Here is a 23,027-nt window from a genome sequence, read left to right as displayed (position 1 = left end):
ATAGCTTTAACCTGGAAATATCGAGTGTTTTTAAATGTTTACATTATATAATTGACCACCATATAATATAATTAACCACCTCAAGGACCACCATTCATCCTGTAATTTGTTTTCCAAGTAAATCATAATAGTATGCGATATGCTTAATCTCATGTAAAAAAAAAAAAAACAAAAAAAAAACAAAACATACATTTTATATTATATATATATATATATATATATAAGCTACAAAAGACATAAAATGAAAGAAAACATACCAATGACAAGAAAAGGTATAGCTTATAATTATTGTACCTGGAATACTTTTCTTTTACCTAGAAATGTGACTACAGTGTATGCATCATTTTCCATTTAATTAGCTTTTTTTTGAGTAATGGTAATTAATAAACTAACAATGAATAAATAAACACACAACAGCAACAAGAGAAAGAGCAGCACTCGCAACAGCATCAGCAACAAGGTTCATCATCTGACCATTTGCAAACTGGACTGTGATTGGTTCAAAGCCATGGAACCTATATGTGACATCAAAACCTGAGCTCCTCAAGTCAGTTTTACAACGTAGTACCGAGTTTAGTGGCGTTTTCAAAAAAAAAAAAAAAAAAAAAAAATATATATATATATATATATATATATTTTTTTAAATAAGATCTCAAACACCAATCAGAATCAAGCAACCAGAAGAATATCATGTTCTTGAGTTCAGGGCAACAATGCTACACCCTTTCCTCTTCACTTTCCTTCTGACTCTCTATTTCTTCACATTTCTCCCTCCCACTCTCTTCTTTTCAGTTTGCAGTGAGCTCTCCCTCTTCTAGTCATGCATCATAAACCACCAGCATTTGCTGATACGGCTACCACAGGGAGAGAACGCAGAGCTTGCAGGAGCCGGCAGCTAAGGAGGGAGCAAATGAAACCGAGATGGGAAGATAAACCAACAGATTAGTTTCCAAGCAATCTATAAGCCCTAGACATGAGCCAATGGGATATACAAACGGACAAAGCGTGAGTAACCAGTGAAGCGAAAACGGCATTATATAATACACCTTACAGGTATGTAGATCCCGGGCACTGTGGACATCAACACACTTATCAGCCTGTAAGAAACACAACAACATTTTCTCGGTCTCTTTTATCCCTTTCAATCCTGAACAAATCAATCTATTTTTACCCCACTAAAGTCTAATTTGCAGCAGGAAGTTGCAGCACGCTCCTGTAGAGAGGCATTAATTCACAGCATTAAACAACGAATAAAGTCTGTACAGGGACACACGTGGATATTCGCTTGGCTTAAAAGCAGTAGAGCAAGTGCTGGTTCAAGCTTTATTGTCATAACACTGCATTTTAATAGACAGACAAGAAGAATAGACTCAGACTGATGGAGGAAGAGGCGTGGGACAGGATATAAAAATGAAATTACCTGCAGCTAAAAACTCTATTATAGCGCAATCGCCAATTATAATGTTTCGCTGAACAAAAGGAAGAAAGGCTAACGTGGGCTGCTGGGTACATCAGTGAGCTGCTTAAAAACCATACAGGTCTTGTCTTCACGGTAAAAAAAGTTAACAAGTTTAAAACACCACATAAAAGAAAAACAGCAGACTCCATTAATTAATTACTAGCAAAACAAATGACCTTTCTTAAAGATAACATTTAAATATGTATAATATAGAAAAAAATAAAGAATGTCTACTGGGTTCTTTGGAGAGCTTTCTCAAGAGGTTCTTCTTGGAACACCTCCGATAAGATGACCTTTTGTACAGGTTATTTGGGGAACAAGTCGCCCACTCATTCACAACTAGGGACAATTTAGAGCACTCAATACACCTGAAAGTCCTGTTTTTGGGATGTGGGAGGAAACTAGACAACCCCCAAGGAAACCTATACTGTGGATACAGGGAGAACACAGACACAAACCCAAGTTCAGGATTAAACCACGGACCCTGGAGCTGTGGAACAGCAAAAGATACACACTATCACCATGCTGCCCTTGGGGGGGGAAAAAAAGAAAAATAAATGTATTTTGTCAAGAAAACACAAAGTAAATGTTTGTGATATACCTTGGAAGCTTGAGCGAGAACAAGCTTTCACATCTGCCGAAGATAAATAAACGAGTTGTTTGAACAGTAGTACATTGAAGGGGCTTAATGAAACCACCTGGAACTTTTAATTAAAAAGACGGGCATCATGAACAGACTCAATTTTCCAGTTATGGCTTTTCATTAGAACGTAGATACCCCCTGACAAGCCGTCAACTAAAAAGAGGAATAATTATGATAATTTTAAAGAAATAACGTTATGGAGGGCAGTCATGGCATGACGAGTCGACCGAAATGATCTTTCAGTGCCTGTAATCAAAATAAAAACACAAAGAAAGAGAGGAAGCAGCATGCGTAGACATTTTCTCCAAGCTCTGAATGCATTACCCATAAGCCCAAAGACAAACCAGCAACAGGCACTCAGGCACATCCTAACGCCGTCACTCAAATACATACACACACACACACACACACACACACAGGTACTATTTGGACTGGATAACAGTTCCAGACATTTTTGTTAAGAGATGGACGTGTCTGCTCGATGTGCGCACTGTTATCACACCTCTATGCGCGCACTGTTATCACACCTCTATGCGTACTACACGAATATGCATAGGTTCTGCTTCTGACACAATTTTAGGCAACGGACAGTTGAAGATTGGTAAAAAAAACAATCCTATGTTTTTTTCCAATTTTTAACGGTCTAATTTTTGGTGAACCTATGCCCACTGTGGCCTCAGATTCCTATAGATTCCTCAGCACAGATGGAAAGCGTTATTATTTGAGTGAAATGTAGCCCCCCTGTTAGCTGGAAGATGAAAAAAGCCTGTCACATATACACTACAGCACAGTAGTGTATCCCAAACTTGTTGGGATGAGAGCACATGGTCAAGCCCTGACCTCTCACATGTACACTACAGTACATTACAGCATATCCCAGCTTGTTAGGAAGCTGGGGTCAGAGATGTTACAGCGTCCCTGGAGCAGAGAGGGTTAAAGGCCTTGCTCAATAGCTCAACAGTGGCAACAGTAACCCTGATCATCCTTCTGAACCTTCTGATCAGTAACCCCGAGCCTTAACTGTTGAGCCACCACAACCCCTAAAGGGCTTGACAGCGGTGGGATTTGAACGACAACGAAATGCCTAAATCCAGCACCTTAGACCACTCGGCCATGCTCCCGCATCTTTCTGATCAGTAACCCAGAGCATTAACCATGAAGCCACCACTGGTTATTTTTACTGTTCACTAGATGTGCCCATGAAATATTACTGACATGACAGATTTGGACAGGACCTAAATCCCAGAGATACGCCGGTAATAATTACACTTCCCACCACCACATGTAAAATTAGCCCATCCTGAATAGTGCTACACGGAAATAGAGGGGAGAAAAAAAATCCATGCTGACACTGTATTTACAGCCTCGGAGTCAATACATACCACTACACAGCACTTCCTACAGTTCTGCAAGCTACTTGCTACTTTTCGGACAAGTCTTCCCCCCGGGCGATTCATCAAAATGCAGCCATGTCTGTCACCAGGGCAGCTGACCCCATTGTCCAGCCTATACAGACAAGCCTTGGAGGGAAGTAAGTAAGTAAATAAATAAATAAATAAATAAAAAGAAGGGAAAAAAAAAAAAAGGAGGAATGATAGAATCATCACTTTCCCTTCTGTTCCTTCACATACTTCACTGCTCTGTACTGCAGAGATGCTTCTAGTTAGAGGTTGAAGATCACTGGAGTGTTCTATCTATTATAGGATCAGGGTGGTTTCTGAGGTGGATGCCAAACTATTTTTAGAAACCGTTTCAAATCCAGTTTCTATCATGGGTGAGAAGAAATGCAAGTTGCTTCAAAATGTTATTCACTCCATCACTGCTACACATTTGGTTATGGGTTTGTGGAGTACAGGGTTGTGTATGGTGTATGTTTATGATATTGTGGCATGATACCTTACGTTTACATTTAATGTACTTGGTCATTTTCAGGTCACATTTCAATTCTCTGGCTGTGTGCTGTGGTGTAAGAGAAATAAACAACACTGCACAAACCATCATATTTTATTCTGGTTATACCGCAGATATTAGACAATGTTTACAAATGATATAAACTGACATTCAGTAAACCTATATAAAACACAAAGGCTTATTCCAATAGTCATGTGACATTAAATCTGTCCATTTTGCTGTCAGGACAAGGCACCAAGTCAAGTGACCGATATGACGTAGGCTGTTGTTGCATTTACACAAGAATGTCAGGACAACTGCATTCTTGTACTTCAGTCATTTACATTCATTCATTCATTTAGCAGACGCTTTTATCCAAAGAAACTTACATATGAGGAAATACGAGCAAAGCGATGCATCAAGCGGAGAACAATACAAGTAGTGCAACCATGCAAGATTTATAATTGAGTTCTAGAGATGCAAAGTGCGCAGAGTCGAGGCGGAAGAGCCAGAGTAATTTATTTATTTTCTCTAAATAATGTGGGGTTGGCATTTTAGGGGTTAGTTAAGTGCTTATGGAAGAGGTGGATCTTTAGCTGTTTTTTTTTTTTTTTTTTTTAAATAGTGACAGATTCTGCGGTCCAGACTGAGGTCGGAAGTTCATTCCACCACTGAGGAACAGCTAGTTTGAAGGTTCTGGAAAGGGACCTCGTAGGACATTGTAGTTGTATTCAAATCGCTCAAATTCAAAATGCAGTATCACAACATTGTCATAATAAATGGTATAAGGAAGGGCGGCGGCTGTGGCTCAGGTGGTAGAGCGGGTTGTCCACTAATCGTAGGGTTGGCGGTTCGATTCCCGGCCCACGTGACTCCACATGCTAAAGTGTCCTTGGGCAAGATGCTGAACCCAAAGTTACTCCCGGTGGCAAGTTAGCGCCTTGCACGGCAGCTCTGCTACCATTGGTGAGTGTGTGTGTGTGTGTGTGAATGAGATCCAGTAAAGCACTTTGGATAAAAGCGCTATACAAGTGCAGACCATTTACCAAGGAATAAAACACGATGGGACGTGCCGTTATAGGAAAATAATCCATCATGAAGTGGTGTAATGTGACCCGACACCAAAAAAAAAAAGTTACTCTGAAGTTCATTATTTCCCTTTAACTGCACATGCCGTAGTGCTTTATTCCTTCTCATCACTTACGATATAGCAACTATAAAACGGTTGTTGCCACAACAGCCCCTATTTTTTAATTTTTTTTTACTTTCTCTTGAAGTTAATAATAAAAAAAAGTTCTCCAAAGAACTAAGAAACCAAAGTCGTCGAAACCAAAGAACTAAGAAACCAAAGTCGTCGGTTCTGAAGACTTTAAATTTACTGTTGCGAAGTACTGAAACTGGAGACTTCCATAAGTGTTGCATAAACGTTGTCTGCCAAGTGATAATTAGGTGAAAGAATTCCCCTCTCATAAGACATTCAACAACAAAAATTTTGGCCATCCAAACCCTACACTTCTATAAAACAAGACAGCCAAATAATTACCAAAAAAAAAGGGGGGGGGGGGGGGTTAGGGTTAGTGTCAGAGACATCCCATTAATAAAGCAGAACGGAAATTAAAAACTAAAGACTAGCCATGGCATGCCCAGTGTATCCATCTCAACCCCTTAATTATTTGGTAATAGGATGGAACAGATGCTACACTATGCCATGGGATATCTCTTGGTAAGGACGTTAAAATTAAGAAAGAAAAAATAAAAATGGGTAGATGAGACGCGAGAAACAAACGACAGTGTTATCGAATCTGGCGAGGTTGATAAATAGAAGGTAAATACCACTTCCTGTTTCTTGGGCTGCTCTAGAAGCTGCTGCCTCCTTGGTGAGTTAGCTTTAGTCATTAGTGAAAATGGCTCGGGGAACGAAGGGGAACCGATAAAGACAACACCAACCAGCCCAACATCTGTTTCCTGACATAGGCGATACATTACACACTCCCTCTCTCCCTCTTTATCTCTTACTGCATGCGTGTGTGTGAACCACGGGAGGTCGGGTGAAAAGCCTTCCTCAGTCTCAGTGTCTCAGCATCTCAGTCACGACTTTTCAGACAGAGCAAAATATAAATAAATAAATGAGTAAATAAATAAACAAACAAGCAAACAAACAGGTAGCTACTCCTTGTGAGGCATCTAAGTGTTCTTCCTCAACTCCGCAGCAGTTCAGATTTTCCCGTGTTTGTCTTTTCTCTGCAGCAGCAGGATGGCCATCACTCTCCCATGCTCTAGTAGCTCCTCTCGGCGTTTGTTCGTTCATACCGTCGCTCGCCGACAGCCGATTTTTCGGCACAGCGCACAAACAAGTTGTCTCTCGTGAGCCCCAGGGGCTGACTGATGCATGACGACAGCTCGCAATATCAGTTTTACGCCACAGAGATGCACAAACCCATGAAACTGAAGAGAAGCGTGGGGGCGGCAGGGAGGGCCATGGAGCCCATATATCTAATCGTTATGGCAGAGATAAACTATACTACCCAGAATTCAACTGGTTTGTATCGGTAAAAAAAAATAAAATAAAGTGTCGTCGTTTGGTCAGATCTTTAAGTTCGGAAGCATCCTTCGCGACAACCTGTGTTCATGTTTCGGAAAAAGAAGAACGTAAAAACACTAATAAGGTTCCTAAAACCCACAAAATCTTCTGCACTTAGAAAACAGCACCTCGGCCTGTCCTAGCCCACTAGAGCTACACTTTAACTTGAAATATTTGAATCATTAAAATAGTACAGAAACCATATTATGTTCTGCATAACTGTGCTTGAAACATTCTTTTCCATGAATTCAAGGTTAAAAAAAAAAAAAAGGTTTTTACATTTTTTTATTAAACTATTTTACTTTTTTTTTTTAAAAAATGTACATTTAATTGGTTTGCTCAATCCTGCTACATGAACACATTCACTTCTAGGACATATTTGGAACATGGGAGGAAGAAAAATAAGTTCTTCCATTCCTCCATGATTTAGCTCAAGCTTTCGGTCAGGAACAGGGAGGGGTGCTAAATCAGGGTGAGACGAGACAGAGGTGATGGTGTTTAGAACGCTCATGTGTAATGTAGTTCAGACCCCTTTGGGTACTAGCATGACATTCAGAAGCTATTTTAGCAGTTAAATGTTCCATATAGATCACTTGTTTTCCAATGAATCAATTGGGGTTATTTTTAAAATTATACAAATTGTATATATATATATATATATATATATATATATATATATATATATATATATATATATATATATATATATATATATATATATATATATATAGCTTCAGGTTTTTACTCCGATCCAAAAACACACAAAAAAAAAATTATTCCAGGGGTGGATCTGGATCTGATCCAATTCCCGCTATAAGCCTGACCCCTACAGTATCTCACACAACATAGTGCAACATTAAACACACTTTTCCAGCCTGAAACACACCCAAAGTCTCCATCCCCTGGAATATTTGCTTTGACTTTGCCCAAGTAGGAAAAGCTGGATCAGGTCCAACGCCGACTCTGAATTCTTTGTTCTGCATTTAACTTGCATCAATCATCTATTAGGCATGGCTACTGCTTGATTGGAATGAGCTGGATCGGCCTTCCCTGAGAGAGAGGATGCTTACACACACACACACACACACACACAATGTGCACCTATATAAGAGTAGGTATATTTACCTAAACCACAACTTGGCATACGCGAGTACAGGTGATCACATACTATATACCTGTTAAAAGTAACGCCACATGAGAAGGTGACCTTCATTCAGCCAATATGCTGGAACACCACAAGATGAAGGATGGTGAAGGCAAACAGGAAGTTAGCAAAAACCCTGAACAGCAACATGGACACGAATGCTGCGTTCAAAGTCAAATTGCAACTTGTAATTCCGTGCCCACAACTGGTAAAAGCTACCAGAAACCCCCTCTCAACTTGAAATTTCAACTTGTTTTATATATTCTTTGCTTAAGAAAGTAACACCATTTACCTTGGTTCACGCAATACAAAAGTGTCTTTAAAACGTCTTTAGCTCTTATATTAGTAATGCGTTATTCATACGTAGATCCATTCAGAGCGCTAATCTGACCGGGTATGACCTCCAGTGGCGTCAGTTAAATAAGTTCATGTTGTCCTATTTTCAAATGCTCCCACTGAGCACCAAAGAGAACGCCACGAGACGTGCCTTTCGACAAAAAGAGGTCAGAGGTGGCAAGAGAAACGCTCGCTCCCTCGCCTTGTATTTAGCTCGTCGCCATTCCATCTGTTGCTTATGCAGAAAAAAAAGAATAAAATTCAGGTATTTTTCCTCGCCAGACTGCGTCGTGTTGTTTAATTAATACGCTCGTCAAACATTCGAGAGAGCTGGACTTGTAAAAATCGACCTTAATGAAATTATTCTTTCAGGGCAAGCCAGGAAAATCCATGTTTATAAAATTTAGCAAGCTTGTGAAAGAGAATCACACGGTTACTTAAGAATTGACTATTAAAACATCCTGGGTCTGTTTTACAGCTCCTGTTCTATTCATGAAATCCACCACACACACACTGAGGAAACTGAACACCTACCAGCCTTCAAGGTAACAGTACTGGGAAATATACAACAGTTATACCCGTGTTTGTACTGTAGGGACATAACCGAATACAAATGCAGTATGTTATTCGCAATGAACAAGCAATGTGTTCTAACAGGTACAAATATAGATACGAATACAAGATGCACTATTCATTTTTTTTTTTGGTCTTTCATCGGAAATGTTCACAGGCCAGAATAGAGGTGCGCATCAGGACTGGGATCCCACATGACGCAGCAGCAAATTGGTGTGAGCAGAAGGTTAATACTTTTTGTTGCCGGTGGAAATAAATGAGATCTGCAGCTTGTGAGACAAAAAGAGTTTGTGTTAATGTAATAAATGACACATTTACAGACTTCGTTCCTTCATCCTTAGTGACTGCCTGATCAGGGTTGTGGTGGTTTAAATAGTTTGTATATGTTTTGAGCAGTAGAACCAACTAAATTGGTTAAGAAATATCACAGGTGTTTGGGGGGGGGGGGGGGGTGTCTAACATCTCTAAACAAACGATCATGAAAAGACTTTTCTGGTTTAAGCCACCCCCACTTCAGTTTAAAAATTTATTACGGATAGAAATTCGTACGTCTCTGAAGCCAAAAAAAGATATCAAAATGAGGCTTTTCTGCCTGCAACATACTTTGACAGCTTAATTTTAAGAAAATCATACATGCATATATGTTTTATGCATATATTTTGCATAAAATATATTTTTTTTTTCCCCCTTAACCCCATCTAGGCTATCTTCCAGCAAAGATTATGTTGAGCAAGGAGCCAGTTTAAACAAACAGTCCCACTGTGAATGACACTCTGATTGGATAAATCGTTGGATAGCTATGTACCGTAGTGAAATGTACATAATCCTAATCAATTCAGTCTGTAATCAGATATCAGCTGTCAAATTGTCCACAAAGCTCCTACGCCTGATCGAGATGCATAAAAATTTTTTAAAAAAATTTTTAAAAAAGAGAGAGAGAAATACCTGCGCATATTTGACTAGACGTGTTTCGTAAAAGGCATGGCTGCGTCTGAAACTGAAGGCAGCTGCCATGCCGTGCTACCCAAGTTATTATCTTAGAAGTCAACTCCGTAGCGACGAAGGCATCTTTAGAGAAATGTTTTGAGACGTGCTTCAAAGGCAACAGCTGCCGACACTAAGCCTGTTAGTCTAGATGGAAAAATAGAACAAGTATTATGTAACTATGGCAGCTATTTTGTCCAGAACAGCCGACGCACCGGTGCTGACAACACAGGATACGCAAGAAAGCAATATACATGCACATGGATTTAAAATAATAATAAATAAAAAATAATAAATCAGGTAGTTACAGCCATCTCAGACAATACAGTCCAAATAAGCAGCATTTTTCTATGGTTGAGGCTCATACATGCACAAGCACAGCCATATTGGTTTTGTGGTTGTATTGGAAGTAAGATCTCTTCCAGCAACGATGAAACATTAAGAGAGAAAAAAAAATTGCATCCAGTACTGGCATTAGAAGTTATTCATAACGACACAAAAGAGCCATCAGAAAAGACAGACAGAAGGACAGACAGCCAGACAGACAGGTTGCTTGGAGGGGTCGGCGGGGGTGTGTAGAAAGTGCAAACTGCAGCGTTTAAGGATTTTTGCATTACAAGTATTGGCAGGAGACAGACAGGGAGAATTCAATATCCAGTCTGATCCTCTTTCCATCCTTCTCCCACTGGACGTCCTCCAGCCCCCGTATACAAATCAACAGAGTGAGACTGAGAGCGAGACTAGAGAAACAGAGGGTTTAAGAGAACAATGCAGAGAGAGACGCTTAATTGTTCTTGCACCCCACGAAACGCGTTTTCCCACCTCCGCAGGCTTGGTGACGACCATATGTGCCCCCCATATGACGACCAAAAGTGTTATCGCTATTAAACCTAGTTTACTAATGAAATGGAAATGAATTTCATTCAAATTAGCATGGATCTCGTTAAATATTCACAACTTCGTCAGGTTAAAAATGGAGGAGGTACAGAAAGTGATCAGAGGAAGAACTTCACCCCAGCTATCACAGTGAATAAAAAAGCTGTGTCTATGTGAAGTTCAGGAGATAGCTGGAATCAGAACGAGTAGCATGAGCTATAGTTACAGCATCGAGTTGTGTTGTGCTGCTGTGGAGTGCATTTAGTTTCAATCCATCCGTTTTCTGTACCGCTTATCCTACACAGGGTTGTAGCTGAGCCTGGAGACTATCTCAGGGAACAAGGCAAGGGAAACCCTGGATGGGGGCAGGGGTGGGGGCCGAGAGAGACTCACCACACACAATCACACACTACGGACAATTTGGAAATGCCAATCAATCAGTCTACGCATGTCTTTGGAGGAAACCGGAGTACCTAGAAGAAACCCCCGGAGCACAGGGAGAGCATGCAAAATCTATGCATAAAAGGCAGAGGCGGTAATCGAACCCCCAACTGTAGAGGTGCGAGGCAAACGTGCTAGCCTCTGAGCCACCGTGCCCCCCATTTAATTTAAATATAAACAGCAAATAAAAGTTTTTATTTTGAGAGTCAATAGAAAGTAGGGTTTTCCTTTCTAATGAGAGAAGGAAAACACCAGTGACCACTATCGTAATTGTCCACCAGGCAACTATGAATAATAAATGAATAGTCTGGATACGTAATCACAGATTGTTCAACTTTGTGTCGTTAATAGGGCTACATAACCCCTACATAAGCCCTTCATGACAACGGATATAAACTGACAAACTTTTATAAAGTCTTATTTCAGCCAGCTTAAAGACTCTGTTGACAGGAAGTTGAAGCGTTCCAAGCTAAGTCAAGTGACACAGATATGACATAGGCTGTGTTATAGCACTTCTGCATAAGAATGTAATGCCAACTGACTTTGCAGCTCAGTGTACATCAGGTATGTCCAACTAACATACAGGTAACCATGTGATCTACAGTCCTAGATGTTCAACGAACTACAAAGTCACTTGTACAAGTGTTATAATACAACCTAGGTCATATCTAGGTCACCTGTTATGTCTTGATGTCAAAATCGACAGAAGCAGTCCTTATGCCAGCTGATGATTATTGGAATAAGCATTTGTATTAATGCTATAGGTTTATGTCAGCAGTTATGAAGAGCTTAAGTAGGTGTCATGCAGGCCTATGAACACTGATCTTAAAGTAAATATTGCTTCTTATGGGCAGCTCACCATCATGTCCCATCACTACTGGACTTGCTCCGAGATGATTTATTAAATGTAATGCAAGGACAATATGTCCACTGGAGCTGTCATGACACAACAGAAAGGGGTGGTGTGTGTGTGTGTATGTAAAGAGACAAGCGCTTGATCATTAATTTCATGTATGTTGAGAGGCTCAATCCCCTTGCCAGTGGGGCTAAAGTGCAATTAAGTATGTGTGTGATTATCGCCATGATGTATTACTCTCCTTTATGTCCTCCACTCTCTGACCACCCATCTAATCCTGTTGCCATGGTGTCAGAGCCTCAGCGCCACACGGGAGATATTTGGGGACAAAGTGAGGAATTTGGAGCAGCGTACACGCGTGTGTAACTTTACAGTACCGAGTCAAACGCAGTCTATATTAGGATGAAGCTGATGGATGTACGTAACGGTATGAAGATGCCAGAATGCGACATTTATAGAGCTGTGAAGTACTAACATGCTCAGGCATTGCGTGCGTGCGTGTGCGCGCGTGTGTGTGTGTGTATAAGAGTATGAGTCACTGTAAAAGGTCACTGCTGTGTGTGATCAAGTGTGTGTGAGAGATGAAGTGAGAAGAGTCTTGCTGTGTGTGGATGTGAGTTTAGAAAGGTCAGTATGTTGTGTGTGTTGTGTGCGTGTGTGTATGTGTGTCCTATGGGAAAGGAGCAGACCGTGCTCTGCTATAAAAGACGGTGACGAGGCTGAACGAGTGGAGAAAGACAAACAACGTAGCAGCCTCAGGGAGAATTAAGACCGAGACGGGGACCAATTCCTTCATCAGGCAGGTTCGAGGATTACCGCTCGATTTAATACGCTGAGTGCTGCAATAACTTGCCACATGGTGACACTGGAGGCACGGCTAAATCTTAGCATGCTAAAATCAATAGAGATGGGGAGAAGATGAAAAAAAATTAAGAAAAACAAAAAAAAACGTAAACAAAAACAAATCGTACTATCACTGCCAAAACGCCACCATTGAAGTGAATAGCCTTTTTGCTAAATACATTCAATAACAGGCTAGCTAAGCGCCTTCTTACTGTTAGTCATGTTGCTCAGGTAATTCCACATTTTACTCAAAAAAAAAAAAAAAAAGAGAACACATTACGAATCCAATTTACAACAGTTTCATAAACCTATAAACTCAGCAATAACTGAAGGCATGGAAAGCTGAGCTAGATTATGCGCTAGTGCGTTTCAGGCTTAGGCGGCCCTGCGACTCATGCAATTTTTCATTTGCTTCACATCGGATTTCATATCTGTAATTACAGAAACTGGATTTGTCTGGAGAGTAAACTAGCTCTGCTGTGACATTTTGCCTGACTGGAGATATGGATTAGAAAACGATTCATTTTAGCAGTGCCTCAGCTCCTTTATTACTCTGTCTCTGCATAGGAAAAGATCACGGCACTAGTTAGCATTGAGAAAATGCTAAAATGCACAGTGTGTGGATTTTTGTTTTCGGCCTCCCCCGATAATCATTCGGTTGAGTGTGGAAAATGGTACTGAACATACACTCCTCGCCGTGTGCTATTGCTAAAGTGAGAAATGCCTAATAAACAAACAAAAAAAGGCAACTGGTAACGCTGTTTTAGCAGGGGTCGTTCCTATGTTCCCCAGATTTATATGGCACATAATTAACACCATTAAAAATAAAAGCAGAAAAAAAAATGCACTAGCATATCTGGAGGCAAAAATAAACTGGATTAAATTAGATACACAAGTCATGAGAGTTCGATTCAAAAACTTACTAGGCTAGTTTTCACCTAAGGAAGCTATGACCTTTTGGGATTCCCTCGACTCCGACTATTTGCTTAGTTCCCTCCTCAAGTCTAGGCCCATTACTGTATATTGAGAGTTGTCTTGTGCTCATAATGTGCTGTATAAATCTGGAGAACATAGGACCCTGGAAACAGACATGCTCCCCAATGCTGTTCTAGCAACGCTTAGCATTGTTAGCACAAGCATAATCTAAACTATTCCTTTATGTTTCTCAAAATAAATAAATAAATAAATAAATAAATAAAAATAAAATGCTACTACTATATAAACCTCCAAGCTAAACTCAACACTGTATTTTGTTATCAACATCCCCAGAACCTTTTAGGTGCTGCTGATAATGCACCCGCTAATAACCTAGCCAAATGTCAAAGCATTCAGCTATGTAATTCTTTCTTCTCACTAAAGCGCACTTATGTATCCGAATTTATTTATCCACAAAGAAATAGGGGCATAGGGTAGAAATATTCAATATTACCAGTGTCATTCTGGAAAGCTCACTCGTTTGACCTTTAATTACAGCAGATTTCAGATGTGGTACACTTTATTATAGCGCAAGCACACGTGCGCATACAGACTTGGGTCACGATCAATTATTAAAACAATGGCCCATGCAGGTGATTAGGCATCCATTTTAATTACACCCCGCCATGATGGGAAGGAGGGAGTGATTGGTTCATAGGCGGCATAATGAGAGGGAGCGAGTGCACAGATTAGCGTGCAATTACAGGAAAATGGACGAGGAGAAGAAAAGGAGAGGTTGTGATGAAGGTAGGAGTGATTACTTCATTCCTCATTCATATCCTCTCTCTTTCATCTCCCACTCGGTCTCTTTTCCAAGAACATTTCGAATTTGTGTCACTGTGGCTACCCACGCAGACCATTTTGCTTTGGCATCTTTAGACTTCTAATGCCAGAGACAGAAAGACTTTTTTTTTTTTCCAGCACAGGAGCCTTTTTTAAAATTATTTTATTTTTATACAGTGTCAACTTTTCTGATACAAAGATGAACGCTTGTGATGGTGCTGCTCTTCTGGCGACCGTTAGTATTCAGGCACGGATTTCACTTTGTTCTGCAGGAGTGTCCTCACTCCCCAGCATGCTTGAGGTTGGAAAACATTTACAAGTAAGCCTGTGCCCTCTGTAGGATAAGATTTATGTTGTGGATATTTTGAAATTCTTTTCTGCTCACCACGGTTGTAAAGAGTGGTTATTTAAAGTAGGGTTACAACCATGCCATGACTAATGTCACTGGAATCACATGCCCCCCCACCATTCTGATGTTTAATGTAAATTTAATAAATAAATAAATAAATAATCAGCCCTTGACCTTTATCTGTATGATTTTATGCACTGGCCGTTATCCGGCTGATTGGCTGTTTGTATATTTGCAGGCATGTTCAGGTGTTCCTATAAAAGTGAACCTGGGGCCTATCCCCCAGGACTCGGGGCACAAGGCAGGGCACGGGGTGTCAACCTACCGCAGGGCACAATTGCGCACACATGCACACACTACGGAGAATTTGGAAATTCCAATCAGCTGGTAACGCACGTCTTAGGTCTGGTGAAGGAAACCAAAGTACTCAGAGGAAACCACTGAAGCACGGGAAGAACACGCAGGCTCCATGCACACAGGGAGGAGGCAGGAATCAATCCCCAGACCCCAGCGGTGCGAAGCAAACATGATCACCACTAAGCCACCATGTCCTCCTATAAACTTATGTACTAGCTTAAATCCTTTTGTACAGAAAACATAAAATAGCCGATGCACTAGAGTTTGGACAAGGGATTTTCTCCCAGCAACATAAAAAAAAAAAACAACAAATAAACTAATTAGCATTCTGTCTCTCTCTCTCACCTCCTTTACTCTTTCTTTTATTTTCCAAAAGAACAAATATTTCCTGCAGTCAGAGTGGGCGCGCATTGGTATTCTGTATCCTGCTTACGCCAACAGCTAAACGGTATCAGCACTCCACCAGGATACACTTCATATCACCATGTTGGGGGGGGGGGTGGTTGCTAGCGAAAGAGGTGAAAATGGGACATTAATGGAGAAAAGGGTGAATAAACGTGAGAGAGGAGGGAGAAATGATCCCGGCACCTCAGTCAGCCCCCAGCAGCTCCAACGACATGCAGTGGTGCTGCTACTTGCTGTCCGGGTTTTTACAACGTGAAAAATCTTACACGTTTCTGGTAATGACCTTTTTTTAATAAATAAAAAAAAATGTTAAAAATAAAAGAATGATCCTTTAAAATGCACAGAAAAACATATTAAAAACAGAGAAGGAGAAAGAGAGAGGGGGACAGATATTTAGATAACAGAAAAAAAGTGCGGTGAGCAGCAAAAATATGGTGCATCCACCTTAGGATAGACAATAGCACAGTGGGAAGATAAATGGCAAGGAGGGTAAAGAACAAGAGAGAGGAAAAAATAAATAAATAAATAAATAAATAAATAAATAAATAAAGAGGGATTTGAAGTAGTACCACTGTAGGTAAAAGAGAGAAGGGTAAACAAAAACAAAAGCAATAATGACAGGCATAACAGAAGATAGGCCCAGGCAGATGTCATGGAAGTGAGTAACAGTACAAAAAGGACATTTCTTAGGCAAGTGAGAGCAAAAAGACCAAAATATCTCTCTCATAAAAACAAAACAAAAAAAACAAGTAAACAAGCAAAGCATTGGGGTCAGAGATCCTCAGCGAGAAATTGAATTGCATTCTGCGATGGAAGAAAAAGAGTGATTGGCCGGGAATCGGAGGAAATTTGTTTTAGGGAAAGGCAAAGTAAAAAGTTCAGCCTGGTTTCATCCATCTCGAAATCCGTGGTTTATAAATGGACACAAAGGCCAGACTGGGACAAAATACTGAACATGCACTTAGGAAAAAAAAAAGAAGAAGAAAAAAAAGTCAACAAGCCGTGCTCCTGACCACTTAAATGTGCAACCTTTTATTAATTTATAAAATTACTGTACCCCCCCCCCCCCAAACACCACCATACAGCAACAAATCAATCACAGGAAACATGTTCATAATATGTTCCTGACAGAACTACAATCTTAAATCTAGCACTCTAAATGATTTCTTGGCTTTATTTCTCTGTAGGGACCCTTAATTCTATGTAGAAGATTTATGTATTAGCTCCCTTTCAGAGAGGGATCCAAGTATAAACTCAGCCATCTGAGGGGGAAAGGGGGGGGGGCCTTGGGCATCCTCATGCAAGTAAGTAGAACATTAAATGGACCAGAGCATCCTTCATAACCCGAGATAAGATAAAAGGACTACAAATGCACTCAAGCACTCTGACCCAAACATGAATTTATCTTCATTAACTGCTTAATCCTGGTCAGGGTTGCAATGGATCCAGCGCCTATCCAGGGAACACTGGGCTTGAGGACCGGATATATCTGGGATGAGCACCAGGCACATGCTCATACACACCTACAGGCAATTTAGTTGTAGCCAGTCCACTAATCGGTATATTTTTGTTAGGTGGCAGAAAACTGCAGACCTCAGGCAAAATCCACAGAACCATGGGGAGAACACGCAAAACGGTATACAAACAGTAACCCGAGCTCAGGGTCAAACTGGCGACTCTGGAACTGTGAGACAGTGATGTTATCCACTACGCCATCTCATCCAAAACAGAACCACAGTGCCAAGCTTTAATTTAGAATTTCTCAACACACAAGATCGGATTTGGTGAACTGCCAATCAAATCAAACATGCTATATTATTTCAACAAATAAACTACAATAGCTATTTTCCTCTTACCTTCCTTGCAGTATTTCCCTCTAAAACGTGTGTGAGAGCAATCACAATGCACCTCTCCAAACTGGACAACACAGAACCCTCCATTGAGACATGGATTCTGCTTGGTACACAAGTACTCCAGGTCGCTCTGAATTCCTTGGCTGTTGAGCAGAGTCGGAGGCATCTCGCCCACCTTCAAGTTGGAAATGAGGCCCAGGAACGGAGGCTCGTACTTCACCGTGCTGGAGGTGAGGGCAGATAGGCGAACATCTGGTGGAATTCCTCCCACAAATAGGTCGCTGACCACGGCCATCTCCCTGCGCTTAGAGCGGACCTCTGCCACTTTGGTCTCACCATCCACCATAAGCATAGTCTCACGATAGTTGCGTGTGAGGAGGACCATGTGCCAGCGGTCGTCACTGACGCGCGTCTCCATGTTGATGGTGGCTGGCTCAGCGCAGTGGATGGCAAAACGCAGCTTCAGATGTCCCTCTGCGATCAGGAGCTCTAGAAAGTCGCAGTTGCCGCCATCATCCAAGTACAGTACGAGGGCCTTGCTCACATTGGTCTTCAGACTGAAGCTTAGCTCTCCGATTGAGCCTGCCTCCCAGCGGGCATAGCGAGCCCACTGTCCCGGTGCTCCCCCAAACTCCAGGGCCTCTGTAGAACAACAGTACCCCATTAAGGCCAACAGCCACAGGGGCCACCATGAAGACCTGGTTTTCCTCGTCATCCTACCACAAACGAACACTAATTCCTGAAAAATGGTCAGTTTGGTTTTATAAACAGAGGTTAATATTGGGTAAGATAGCGGTCAAAACACTTTTCCTTCTCCAAGGGGGATTATGTAACAGACGGTAGTGTAGCACGCTCAGAATCTCCAAGGGCCGTATTCCCAGTGCTGCCTGTTCAGCAGATTCTATTCAGTTTCTCTCTCACTCTCTGGTTCTGTCTTGATTTTCTCCAAAATCTCTCCTTCTTCTCTCCATCAGTGGGCACCCTTCAGACAGCAAGAGAGGTCAGAAAAATAGACAGTCTTTTAAAAGGATCTCAAACTTTCGGTCTGTGAATACAGCTGAGGCAAGTGGTATGCCTCATAAAAGGGCTCAAGTAGGAGATAGATTAGTATATTCTTTTAAATAGCAAAGGGCATCGCAGCTATCTTGCATCCAGTGGACAAGAGAACGTGTGCATGGTCCTCTGTCACCTTGCTCTACTTCTCCCTAATCTGTCTTTTCCTCCCAGAGGAATTAAGCCACCAAAGATCCTGGTTCTTGCATCATCCTGACCTCGAGGCTCCTGTAAGACAAGAACAAATGAACAAGAACATCAGGCACAAGTGCAACAGTTGAAAAAAAATTTAAGTACAGTATATACACATACACACACACACACACAATACCAAGCAGAATTAATCAGTATGACGCATACTCCATAAAATTTCAAAAGATCACCATCTACGGATTTGGGTACCAGTCTAGATAGTCCACCAAACTGTGTCTCCTTTAAAATAATGGTACCCAAGAAAATTCACACGTACACAGAATGTTAATTTTCACACAGATATAGCAGCCGCTCAGGTAGAAATATCGAGAAACAGTGAGGAAAGAAAAAAAATAAATAAATCATACCAGCCCAATTACAACCTGTTAATACACTGTTGCACCAAATTAACAAGTTAGTGACTCCGTTTGGAGTCATACTTCAGTCACACATTCACTGACCCAAATCTTATATTAGAACTTGACTGACTGGTGATTTGATGCAGATCTGAAGTTAACTGAACCACAACTCGAACCTGACATACTGATCGATACTCGACAGGGATTTGACCTTTTGATCGACTCGCAACTTGAAATTTGAACTTGACGGACTTGTGACATGGCATGGATTTGAACTTTATCGTCTCCCAACTTCACCTGGATTGCAACCTTCATAATGCCCTCAAAAAGCAAGTTATAAAAACAGTTATCCTTGCTTACAGAAGATTAGAAACTATGAAGATTCGAAAGTAATCAAGTTGTCCATCCTTCTTCCGTACCGCTCATCCTACACAAGGTCGCGGGGGAGCCCGGAGCCTATCCCATGGAACTCAGGTCACAAGGTAGCCAAATCAGCCTACAATGCATGTCTTTGGTCTGGGGGAGGAAAACCAGTGTACCTGGAGGAAACCCAAAGAACAGTGAGAACATGCAAGCTCCTTGCACGCAGGGTGGAGGTGGGTTTCGAATCCCCAACTTTGGAGGTGCGAAGCAAACATGCAAACCAATAAGCCACCTCGCTTAACAAACTGTCAGATTTCTAAAAATATATCCAAACGCTGCTACACAGTGGGGTTTTCTTTAACCTCCCATGATGAGATAGATAGTGCACATTAATTTGCAAGCTAATGTTAATACAAGTGCTAAAGTGTGGCTTGTCACTCATTTAGTTTCTGACATACAGATTGCAAGTATTTCTCTTGTATCTCACCAAGATGCTGTGGGAAGCATGCAGATGTATCATGACTGAAATGATCAGCAATTAAGAGAATTATCTTTGAACCACAAATACAGGACCAATACAAGGCACTCCCTTTCATAAATGTTTGAATATTTTGCAGATTTTATAAGCTCTGGTGTTTATCAATCAGTTTTCCTTGGAGCTTTAGTTTGGTAATGCAGTACGACTTGAGACTTTCGAGATCAATAATAAATTGCCCATTTTAAACAGTAGAAAATAACTATTAGTTTAGTCCAGCCATTAATGTTCTATGTAAAGGGAATAATATCCAGAACATGCATATTCATTAGGAAGAATATATAGTGCTGATGGCTAAGTTCAACCCTGCTATCTCAGGGGAGGTTGCGTTCAGATAGAGGCCCTGGGATTCCTGTTAATTTTTAGGCTTTTAAATGTGCTATTTTGTTACATTTCATGCACATATAATTGGGACAGACTGTACCATGAGCAACTCCCTATAAATAATACCACATTGTTTTTTCTTATGTGCAATAAAATAGACAGTCTGAGTGTAAATAAGACAACTAAAGACCTCAGACTCGATTCTGAAGATATCCTGCAGTAACTATTCGATCTTCGGTGTCATATCACACAAAGTGGTGTCATGATGGAGTGCATCACTTTCATTGTATTGAAATATCTTAAGAGTCTTAGCATTAGTATGGACAGAAACCTAATTATTCAATGGAGTCTGTCTCTCACTACTCACTACAAGGGTGAGGTGTAACCAAAGGAAACAGTGATTACTGCACTTGACCTGGTAGTCTGTGCTTGTGCTTTCCTTTATTTCATTATTTCGGAAGAGAGATTAAATTTCCTATACAGAGAGTTTACAATTGAACCCTGCTTCCATTGTTTGCATTAATTACAGACACATCCATCTTTCCAAACCCCCACTCCTAACTCACCTGTGACCGCTTTGTTCTCTGGCCTATTAACTCACCGATTCACCTGTTAATCCTTACTAATCCTGTAAGCCTTACTTACTCGGTCATCGCTTCATTTAATGACCACCGTAATCTACTCAAGCTGGTACCTACTCACCTCATTGTTATGTACATGGTCAGATGTACGTAGATCTGCACAAAATGCAACTTGATGAAGCCAGATTATGTGCTCAAAGTGCATCTGAAATTAATTCTTTACTTACTAAGGATGGAGTTCAGCTCATTTGCTATTAGTGCAAACAGTGCCTCAGACCAGCTACTAAACAGATGTAGAGAACAAAGGATACCCAATTTGCAGTTTTAAAGTACAAGCAGTATTAAAAGATGTAGTTTATCTAAATAGTTCTTTCACCAAATGGTCTTGTATTATTACACATGTGTGTATGTGTGTATATGTATATGTGAAATGTTTCTCCATCTTAAAAAAAAAAACAACCAAATAATAAAAGTAGTCTCAGACATAATTTGTGCAGTTTTATAAGGAAATGAGATGCAAGTTTTATTGAGCATCTTGCAGAACCAGCCCCAGTTCTTCTGGAGACTTTGACTGTCGTACTCGCGTCTTAGGTTTTGCTGCAAAATCCAGCAGCCTTCATTCTGGTTTTTTTTTTTTTTTTTGCCTGAAAAGTGTCATACCACTTAAAATTCTGCTCTCTTTACTGACATACAAACATTTTTCTGTAACATTTAATTTTGCGTTGGAAAACTAATGCTTGGAAATCTAAAATGTTTTTCTTCTGATTTGATAATGTAGAAGTCATAAAATAAAAATCTAACAGTTTGTACAACAACAAAAAAAAAAGGCACCCTGCTGATAATGGCACCATTGGAAATTCAGCTCTACACAAAATGACTGATGCAGCAATGCTTTAGCCCATAATCGCTCAAGCTGTCTCAGCTCCACATCTATACACTCTGCTCAAATAGGTTTCAAAGCTTCAAATTTCATGCTAATGCCGCCATCAACGCCATCGTGCTTGTCATCTGATCGATCACGGACTGAAAAAATTCACAGCAGCCAAAATTGCCTATAAACAGTTTAGAGCAACACGCATAGTGCTAATTTATACCTGGTTTTGGAAAGCGGTGCAATCACAAGCAAAACTGGCTGCCACTATTGGGCCAGAGGGAGTACGTTATATTAATCTGTGCTTTCCATTTCTTCACCTTGTTTTATGCTGACCTCCCACTTTTTATGCAATCCTCCCTCAATAAATATGTACAGTAGCAAGAATAAGTATGTGAACCTTTTGGAATGTCATGGTTTTCTGCATAAATTAGTCATAAAATGTGATCTGATCATCTAAGTCAAGGGTATTGACAAATATAATGTGCCTAAAATAAAAACACAAAATAAATTCTGATCCCTCATGTCTTTACTGAACACACTCATTCAACATTCAAAATGGCAGTGGAAAAAGTAAGTGAACCCTTAGAATTAATAACTGGTTGACACCCCCCCTGACAGCAATAACCTCAACCAGGCGCTTCCTGTAGCTGTGGATCAGACCTGCACATCATTCAGGAGGAATTTTAGCCCATTCTTCCTGGCAGAACTGCTTTAGCTCTGTCATATTCTTTGGACGTCTCATGTGTATGGCTCTCTTCAAGTCATTCCATAGCATCTCTACTGGGTTGAGGTCTGGGCTCTGACTCGGCCACTCCAAAAGGCGGATTTTGTTTTTCTGAAGCCATTCTGTTGTGGACTTGCTCCGGTGTTTTGGGTCATTGTCCTGTTGCATCACCCAACTCCTACACAGTTTCAGCTGACGTACAGACGTTCTCACATTGTCCTGAAGAATTGTCTGCTATACTTGGGAATTCATCTTCCCCTCAATGACTCAATGATTGCAAGCTGGCCAGGCCCTGATGCAGCAAAGCAGGCCCAGATCATGATGTTTCCTCCACCATACTTTACAGTTGGGATGATGTTTTCATGATAATATGCCATGCCCTTTCTACGCCAGATGTAGTGCTGTGTGGTTTTTCCAAACAGTTCAATCTTAGTTTCATCAGTCCACAAAACATTTTGCCAATACCGCCGTGGAGTGTCAATGTGCTCTTTTGCAAACTTCAGGCGTACAGCAATGTTCTTTTTAGTAAGCAGTGGCTTCCTTCGTGGTGTCCTGCCATGGATACCCTGCTTGTTCAATGTTTTACGTATTGTAGACTCATGAACAGAGATGTTAGCCTTCAAATCTTTGGCTGTCTTTCGGGGTTGTTTCTTTACCTCATTGATGAGTCTTCG

The 23,027-nt window shown here is 40.8% G+C and overlaps 1 protein-coding gene across 1 annotated transcript in view; it reads right to left on the bottom strand.

Moving 5' to 3' along the window:
* Positions 1 to 19,388, bottom strand: part of LOC128604032 (neurexin-2-like) — a 233,903-nt gene extending 214,515 nt beyond the window's left edge. Inside the window, exon 1 of the mRNA XM_053618803.1 lies at positions 17,352 to 19,388. Within this exon, the coding sequence (XP_053474778.1) occupies positions 17,352 to 18,063 (712 nt within the window). The 5' untranslated portion in view covers positions 18,064 to 19,388. The remainder of the gene's footprint in view (positions 1 to 17,351) is intronic.
* Positions 19,389 to 23,027: the final 3,639 nt, after the last annotated feature.

This window comes from Ictalurus furcatus, chromosome 29, assembly GCF_023375685.1.
Source record: "Ictalurus furcatus strain D&B chromosome 29, Billie_1.0, whole genome shotgun sequence".
Taxonomy (NCBI): domain Eukaryota; kingdom Metazoa; phylum Chordata; class Actinopteri; order Siluriformes; family Ictaluridae; genus Ictalurus; species Ictalurus furcatus.
This window is presented reverse-complemented; position numbering and strand designations above follow the sequence as displayed.